Genomic DNA, 7936 nt, shown 5'->3' with positions numbered 1-7936 from the left:
CCCCCGACCCACCTCCCCACAAGGAGAGAGAGTGAGAGACCGGTAGTGAGACTGGAGATGCACTCAGGCTCGGCTTCCAGCCCAGTGTTGGGAATCCTGGGTGGCCCAGGTTGCCATGGCATCGCGTTGGACTCCACCCTCTCTCTTCTCCCGCCCCAGCCCCGATCCAGAGTTACGGCAGCCAGTCACGTGCCCTGCTGCGTAACCACACCTCTGCTTCTCCAAGCAATGTCAAGCGGTCACGTGTGATAGCAACAGATCACGTGGTTGCCATCGCCCCTCCGCCCCTTTCCCCTCCCCGCCCCCTTCCCGTTCAAAGCCGCTCCCGGCTGCCCCTCTGCGCCTGAGTAGTATGGTCACGTGCTCCGAACGTCCGGCGTTCTCCCCGCCCCCTCGATTTCCGCGCGCCTCTTTGGCAGCTGGTCACATGGTGAGGGTGGGGGTAAAGGGGGCCGCTCTAGCCTGTGGCCTGTGTCTATGGTCGGGCCCGTAGCGTCCAGCTGACCCGAACCGAGCTCTAGTGTATGGCGCGGCAGGAACCGGCTCCGGGGCCCCGATAACGGGCCGCCCCCGCAGCTCCAGACACGGGGTGAGGTAAGTGTAGCCCTTTCCAGGAATGGAGACCATACTCGCCCTCCACGGCTTCCTACGCGGGTTGGTTATGGAAGGGTCGCTCGAGGGCGGGAAGTGGGGCAGGGTGTGATATGTTCCTTTGTGGCCGTAGGAAGGTGCAATTTCAGGGACTGGGTGTAGGGTCTTCGATGTAGGGAGTGTGTCGTGTGGCATTTCCCTTGTGCGGGGTTCGATCGCCCCAAAGGAAAATGCATTTTTTTATTCTAGGAGCTCACGCGGCTGGAGGGGTTGGGGTTAGGGTCATTGTGTTACCTGGGAGTCGGCATCATGGAAGTTTGGGAAAGGGACGGGATGCTGTTGGTGTTGTCTTTGTGATGTCTTTTGTGGGAGTCACTTTGTTGCTGCAGGCTCATACCATCCGAACTGTGGAAGGAATTTCGGTGGTAGGAGTCTCTGTGATTGTAGGGTCTCCTCTGGTCTGAGAATGGCTACCCCTCGATATGAGCCAGTGGCTGAGATTGGTGTTGGTGCCTATGGGACGGTGTATAAGGCCCGTGATCCCCACAGTGGCCACTTTGTGGCCCTCAAGAGCGTAAGAGTCCCCAATGGAGGAGGTGCTGGAGGGGGCCTGCCCATCAGCACAGTCCGTGAGGTGGCTTTACTGCGGCGGCTGGAGGCTTTTGAGCATCCCAATGTTGTGCGGTGAGAAGATGGAGGGTTGGGAGTGGGTAGTAAAAGGGAAAAGACACCTATAGGTGTGGAGTGGTGGTCAGGAGAGAAGTGGGGACCCTGAGGGAATAGAGGAGGCCATGTTGGGTCAAAGATGATTGCACAGTGAGTTACCATTTGTTCCGGACAGGCTGATGGACGTCTGTGCCACAGCCCGAACTGACCGGGAGACCAAAGTGACCCTGGTGTTTGAGCATGTGGACCAAGACCTAAGGACATATCTGGACAAGGCACCCCCACCAGGCTTGCCAGTGGAGACCATCAAGGTGAGTAAGGTGGGCAGACACTGAGAGGTAGATTGGGACCTTTGTAGTAGCATCTGTTGTGATTTCAGGTATGGTGCCTAGTTCAGTTTCTCTGTACCTCCCCCTTCCAAACCAGGATCTGATGCGCCAGTTTCTAAGAGGCCTAGATTTCCTTCATGCCAACTGCATCGTTCATCGAGACTTGAAGCCAGAGAACATTCTGGTGACGAGTGGTGGGACAGTCAAGCTGGCCGACTTTGGCCTGGCCAGAATCTACAGCTACCAGATGGCACTTACACCTGTGGTCAGTAGAATGATGGCAGCCAAAATGGGTTCTGGCTGGGGGAGGAGAGTGATTGCCCATAGCAGTTGAGAAGGCATGTGTTTGTCACATCCTTGACTTTAGTGAAGGAGTTGTGCTTCGGGGTAATTCGTAGGGCCCTCATCCACTCTTCTTATTCCCGTTAGGTTGTTACACTCTGGTATCGTGCTCCAGAAGTTCTTTTGCAGTCTACATACGCAACACCTGTGGACATGTGGAGTGTTGGCTGTATCTTTGCAGAGATGTTTCGTCGAAAGTATGGGGCCCAAGTATCCTGAACATCTTGAATTTCCCAAATCTCATATTCGTAAACCACATCCATCCCCTGCCCACTCTTCCACTTGAATTCTGGCCACCTTGTCCGTAACCAGCAGGTCTGAAATGTCGTGGGATTAGGAATTTCGTAACCCTTTATTCTTCTTACCCTATGTTTTGAGCCACTAAGCAGTAGTCATTCTACTACCGTATCTTTGAAAATGACTGCTACCTAAATGAATGTCTCTTTTCACCTTAGGCCTCTCTTCTGTGGAAACTCTGAAGCTGACCAGTTAGGCAAAATCTTTGAGTAAGTGACCTGCAGAGGGGAAGAGTTTTCCATTCTGAGTCCTTCTCTTTCTGCTGAGCCCTGAATGGCAACTGGCTCTGCCCCTGGAGATGGGGGCTGGAGAAGGGCCCTCCTGACCAGAATTCTCCTGTTCCCCATAGCCTGATCGGACTGCCCCCAGAGGATGACTGGCCCCGAGATGTGTCTCTACCCCGAGGAGCCTTTTCCCCTAGAGGGCCCCGCCCCGTGCAGTCGGTGGTACCTGAGATGGAAGAGTCTGGAGCACAGCTGCTGCTGGTACTGGGCTTGGGCGTGGGCATGGGGTGAGATTGGGGTGGAAAATGGAGCAGGATAAAAGGGACCCAAACACATGGTGGTTACTGAGACTTGTTGGTGGATGGGCTAGTTTTTATTGCTGCTTTGAATGGCTGTCCACAAAGAGGGATATAGAAAATAGCTCATCCCTGGTATTGTTGGGGGTGAGCGGAAGTCTTTTTTCATGGTTTTCTGACCTTTGCCTCCCTTCTCAGGAGATGCTGACTTTTAACCCACACAAGCGGATCTCTGCCTTCCGAGCCCTGCAGCACTCCTATCTACATAAGGCAGAAGGTAACCCAGAGTGAGCCATGGAATGGTTGCAGCAGAACCGAGAGAAGAGAAGCCAACATTTCCCTTCCTTTGAACATTTGAGTGGAGAGCCCCCCACTAAGAAGGTGATCCTCTGCCTTCATCTCTGAGGCTATGGAGACGACTCCAACTTTTTATAGAGAATATTTTGCTGCCTTAATGACATTCCCCTCCCACCCCTCCTTTTGAGGCTTATCCTCCTCTTGCCCCCTCTGTGTCCTTACGCCAAGGGGTATGTCCCTTGTTCCTCCCCTTCCCTATACCTTGATATTGGGATCCTTTTTTATACAGGAAAAACAACAAAACAAAGAAATCTGGTCTTTTTTTTTTTTTTTTTTTAATGTTTCTTTCTCTGGTTGGCTTTGCCGTTTGGGGATTTGAAAAAAACATTTGGAAGATGGAACTTCCCCGCACATTCTCCTTAGGTCACAGGGCCTACATAGTCAGTGGAGCCCCTCAACTAACTAAAGAGAAGAAAAGGCACTTACGTTGCTTCTTTGATTATGGAGTTTAAATGGTTTTTATTTTTATATTCACTGAACTTCCCCAAACCGAGTCCTGCTTATTACAAGAGTGCTTGGTTTTCTCTCTGGATCTGTCCCTGATTTACTCTTGGAGCAAAGATGTGTTGAGATGGTCTAGTATGTGGAAGGGAGAAGAGGGGAAACAGCCAGGAATGACTCCAACCCCCATCCCATTTCATGCACTGCCAGGAGCTTCCCATATTCACTTAGGGAGAGAGGAAGGAAGGTTTTTCTTTATTCCTTATAATCTTACTCCCAACAAAAGATTGCCAAGGCATAAAGCCTAGCTATTCAGTCATCTTTAGGGAGCATGGCAAAGGGCCTTTCCTTTTTCTCGAACAAAAAGGGCTGTAGACCCCAGGTTTTCCCTAAGGGAGGAAGAAAAAGCTTAGGGAAAGCAGACAGCAGGAGAGAAGTCAGAAGGATCCAAAGTCTCATAGAAAGGCACTGGGGTTGGCTCGAGGATCCTTCTGATTCCGAAATCTCATTGCTAGCCACATCCCAAGGATCTGTAGAAGCAAAGGGAAAGAGATAAGCACCAATTCTGAATCTCTGGGGCTAAGCCTTAGAGATGCAGAGAAAGGACATAAGGGAACTAGAGAATGTTACCTCTGTAAAGCTAAAGAAGAGTCCAACGCCCCCCAGGATTTTCAGGGCTTCGTCGGAATGCTTAAGAAACTTCTCTCCACACATCTGGCACGTGGGGCTCCGGCTCTTGCAGATCTGAGGATAAAACACATGTATGTGTGTCTGAGGATGCAGAATCGTTACAGTGCTCTATCCTAATATCTATGGTGAATGACCCTAGAAACTATCTTCCAGTTCCTGATCAGTATCCTACAGACTGGAATCTCACTTGGCTAATTCTCTAGTCTCTGTATCCACCCCACCACTCCCACCAGCACACAGCCCCAGTACAAGCGAGCTACTAGAGAGAGGCAATCACGTTCAAACTCAAATCTGCCAATTTGGGCATCGGCCTTGCCCAGTGTCAGTCCATTCCCGCCCTGGCACCCTGCACGCTTTCCCACACCAACTCACTGCAGTGCAGAAAGCATAATCTTGTTGGTCCAGGGTTGTGAGGTTGAACAGGCCACAGCAATCAAAACTTCTTTCCAGTTCATCCCGGGTCTTGTTGCTCATGACCCACCAGGAAGCATTGATGACATCTGTCTGGAGGGTACAGGCAGAAGAAAATTATTTGCTGCTAACCTTAAGAACCCCCTACATCCTGATCCCAGTTCGAGTAAAGGGAGTTAACATCCTTCAGAAGCAAAGGTGCAGACACAATGATAACTATCTACTTCCTCTGGATCATCCTCATGGACAATTAGCCAGACATCCCAGAGGAAGCAAATGGCCCCAGATTCTGGAAGTAGTGGACCTAAGAATGACCTTTGGGGCCAGACTGAGAGTAGAGTTAGAAGTTAGAGGCGGAAAAAAATCAAGTACCTGAAAGGGCACCCTCTTACCTGTTTGCTTAGGTTAATAGCCAGACATGAGCAAGAGATTCCAAACTGGAAGATGAAGACCAAACCAAGGATGATCATGTACTGAGAGGAAGAGTTATGGGAAAGAAAAAAAAAAGTCCTAGATTCTTTTATGTTCCACCTATAATAACTATCTGATCTAGTCATAGAACTTATAAAATTATGTCAGTTGAAAACAATAAAATCATCAGCTTCTGTTTCATAGAGTATGGTATAAGGGAGGGCAAGGAGGCATATCCCCAAGGTGCCTGAGGTCTCCTACCCTTGTCACTAACTTCCTAGCTGACTCGGCCCTCCCACGAGCCCTAGTGCCCCCATCACTTCAGGTCAGGATACAAAGAACAGCAGTACTTGGTGGTGGTTGACAGCACCCACCAGTCCAGCCACCGCGATGAGAAGAAGGAAGACTCCCACAACGATGACTCCTCCGATGATGTGGATGCTGGACACCAGACCCAGGCCCCTAGCCCAAGCAGCCACTCCAATGAGCAACAAGCCTACCAGCTATGGGAAACAGAGCAGGTACATCTCAAAAGAATTCTAGTGTGCACCACAGCCAAAGGCCATGGCCGGGGGGGGGGGGGGGGGGGGGCCCGGGGGTTGGACAAAAAAGAACTGAGTTTTGTGTGAATGAAGGAGAGGAGGTGCTACTATCAGGGCCGGGAGCATCCCTGGGCGTTCCTCCCATCAGAGGTCCGAACGGCTGGGATAGGGGTGGGAGGTGGCAGGGATAGTAGAGTCTATGAATGTAAAATGGAACGTTTAGCTTCATCCATCACTTCTATTTGGGAGAAACAAGTTCACAAGAGGGAGGGCTGGGCCTTTAAGCCCACAGCCTTCAGTTCATTACCCCCACCCCCAGACAAACCCTCTGATCACCGGAAGTCTCCCCTCATCCCACGGAAGTCCCCAGGAATTCCCTCTTCGCCGGAAGTTCCCGGGAATCTTCCCGGAATCCCCAGTACACCCCTCTCCCCATCGGAAGTACCCTAGAGATTCTCCCTGCTCGCTTTTCCGCCCTGAAGCTTCCCCCACCTCCAAAACCTCACCATGTAGACTACGTTGAGCGCGCACAGCGCATTCTTGGAGCAGGCAAAGCCTCCGCAAACCATCTCCCCAGCTTTGGGGACCCAAGTGGTCCCAAGGACTTGGGGGGAGGGTCGTGGGTACCGTCTTCTTGGACCCCGACAGCTTCTGTCTCTTTAAATCGAGTCCAGCCAAACCCAATCCTCTGCGCCTGCACCGTCCCACCCCTGCCTTTGCATTGGCGAAACTCGGGGCTAATCCAGGACGTCGATGGCCTGAATGCCAATCAATCTGCATTGCGTCACTGAACCGCCTGCCGGCCCCTCCTTTAGGTTCTTTATTGGATGAAACTTAAAACTGGGGGCAGGGCTTCCAGAGATTCTCAAAGTGACCAGAGCCTAAACTTCAAAACCCCGGATTGAAAACAGAGCTTTCTGTGGTGGCAGCTGGAAGAGGTCTTATCCGAGGGAGGAGGCTCCAGAGAAACTCCGGTGAAGAGAGAGAAGGTGCCGGTGAAGAGAGAGAAGGTGCCGCTTCGAGGGCCGGGTGAAAGGGCTCCTCCCCTCAAGGGAGTGCCCTCCCGCCCCTTTCCCCTTCTCCTGCAGTGACTTCATGATGACGCCCTCGTTCGCTGCTATTGCGTCACACGCTGGAACACCCAGAGAAGCAAAATATTGAGCTATTTACCCCGGCTACAGAGGCCCCGGGTTGGGCACAGCGACACCTAGCAAATACATGTTTGCATGTGCGTCCACTGGTACACATAGTCTGTTCCATATCCCCTCCTAACGGGATGTGTGAACATGCTAGACATTCAATATGAAAAACAGCAGCCTCGGGCCGGCGCATTCCTGTATGTGACAAAGCCACAGGTACAGACATGAGTGTGCTGGAGTCTTCAGAGTACATGCCTGATCCTGGGCGCGTAAAAAAAAAAAAAAGACAAAGGGAGGGGTCTGGAATATGCATAAATATGAGGGGAAGGAGGAGTCCACATTTTCACTAGGCGCGGCCATAGTGGTTGATCAATATTTGTTTATTATTAAATAAGTGCTTTGACACACGGCCTTCTTCGTGGGGATGGGAAAGGGCATAGTTCCTCTTTCCCCCAAGAGAAAGAGGCAGTCATAGTAGGAACACAAATGAAAAACCTCCCTTCAAACCCACATAATGATTTACATTTGTGCGTACTTAGATTCTATGACTGCGTAAGTGGCATCATCTTACCGCTAGAGTCAGACTGCATGGGTTCCAACTTTGCCACTTACTAGCTGTGTAACCTTGGCCAGTTACTTAAGCTTTGGCCTGTGCCCGTTTCCTCATCTGTAAAATGGGGATAAATAACAATACACCTACCTCTTGGGTTGTTGTGAAAATTGAATGAGTTAATATATGTATATAGAATGCTTAGAACAGTACCCGGCACATAGTAAACACTCATTGTTAGTTATTACTGTTCAGGCTATTTTACAGTTGCCCGTGGGTAATCCTAACCCTAATTCTCCTCTCCAGCTACACATTAATATATTAAAATCCGCTATCCTTCACGAATTAGTATCAGTTAGATACGCAGGAGAAGAGGCATTTGGCAGGGCCAGAAAGGTTTGAGTCCTGAAACAAAATGATTACATCAAACTATCCACTATTTCCCCCCTCACCCACCCCTGCATCTTCATTCTGTCCTTCAATTCCTCATCCACCCTCTTCTCTCTCAGGTCCTAAATCAAGGGCAAGACAGTGGTATTAGGGATAAGGGGAACTTGTTGGCAAGCATCTTAGTTGGCTGGTGTAGTGAAAAGGGTATCAGGACTATAATCAGAATACCTAGATCGGTATCCTTGTGTCACCTCTTACTG

At 50.6% G+C, this 7936-nt stretch overlaps 2 protein-coding genes across 6 annotated transcripts; one reads left to right on the top strand and one right to left on the bottom strand.

Moving 5' to 3' along the window:
* Positions 1-352: 352 nt before the first annotated feature.
* CDK4 (cyclin dependent kinase 4) lies at positions 353-3365 on the top strand. Of its 4 annotated transcripts, none has more exons than XM_027106836.1 (8): positions 353-594; positions 1039-1275; positions 1433-1568; positions 1684-1851; positions 2016-2125; positions 2384-2434; positions 2575-2710; positions 2944-3365. In XM_027106836.1, exons 2-8 carry the CDS (start codon positions 1058-1060, stop codon positions 3034-3036), a joined length of 912 nt encoding a protein of 303 aa, XP_026962637.1. In that variant the 5' UTR covers positions 353-594; positions 1039-1057; the 3' UTR covers positions 3037-3365. The 4 variants fall into 4 exon arrangements, with proteins under 4 accessions (XP_026962637.1, XP_026962639.1, XP_026962638.1 ...); XM_027106838.1 differs by having other exon boundaries at positions 405-594; positions 1021-1275; XM_027106837.1 differs by having other exon boundaries at positions 405-594; positions 981-1275.
* A 171-nt stretch (positions 3366-3536) lies between these two features.
* TSPAN31 (tetraspanin 31) lies at positions 3537-6434 on the bottom strand. Of its 2 annotated transcripts, XM_027106845.1 has the most exons (6): positions 6104-6434; positions 5391-5558; positions 5037-5117; positions 4606-4737; positions 4174-4287; positions 3537-4073 (listed from the first exon to the last, which is right to left on the bottom strand). In XM_027106845.1, the coding sequence occupies exons 1-6, from the start codon at positions 6164-6166 to the stop codon at positions 3999-4001; spliced, it is 633 nt and encodes a 210-aa protein (XP_026962646.1). In that variant the 5' UTR covers positions 6167-6434; the 3' UTR covers positions 3537-3998. The 2 variants fall into 2 exon arrangements, with proteins under 2 accessions (XP_026962646.1, XP_026962647.1); XM_027106846.1 differs by lacking the exons at positions 5037-5117; positions 5391-5558 and having other exon boundaries at positions 3542-4073; positions 6104-6322.
* Between the last annotated feature and the right edge of the window lie 1502 nt (positions 6435-7936).

Source organism: Aethalodelphis obliquidens, unplaced genomic scaffold (genome assembly GCF_003676395.1).
Source record: "Aethalodelphis obliquidens isolate GAN/ISIS:26980383/991018 unplaced genomic scaffold, ASM367639v1 scaffold8, whole genome shotgun sequence".
Classification (NCBI taxonomy): Eukaryota; Metazoa; Chordata; class Mammalia; order Artiodactyla; family Delphinidae; genus Aethalodelphis; species Aethalodelphis obliquidens.
Note: the sequence above shows the minus strand (reverse complement) of the source record. Positions and strands in the feature narration are given on the sequence as shown.

What these genes read in the sequence shown, in the direction of transcription:
- CDK4 (XM_027106836.1), top strand. Translation starts at nt 1,058, where the DNA reads ATGGCTACCCCTCGATATGAGCCAGTGGCTGAGATTGGTGTTGGTGCC. An exon ending in GAGCATCCCAATGTTGTGCG is followed by an intron (nt 1,276 to 1,432) that starts GTGAGAAGATGG and finishes TGTTCCGGACAG; the next exon opens with GCTGATGGACGTCTGTGCCA. An exon ending in AGATGGCACTTACACCTGTG is followed by an intron (nt 1,852 to 2,015) that starts GTCAGTAGAATG and finishes TATTCCCGTTAG; the next exon opens with GTTGTTACACTCTGGTATCG.
- TSPAN31 (XM_027106845.1), bottom strand. Translation starts at nt 6,166, where the DNA reads ATGGTTTGCGGAGGCTTTGCCTGCTCCAAGAATGCGCTGTGCGCGCTC. An exon ending in ACCAAGTACTGCTGTTCTTT is followed by an intron (nt 5,118 to 5,390) that starts GTATCCTGACCT and finishes TCTTCCTCTCAG; the next exon opens with TACATGATCATCCTTGGTTT. An exon ending in TCTTCTTTAGCTTTACAGAG is followed by an intron (nt 4,074 to 4,173) that starts GTAACATTCTCT and finishes TTGCTTCTACAG; the next exon opens with ATCCTTGGGATGTGGCTAGC.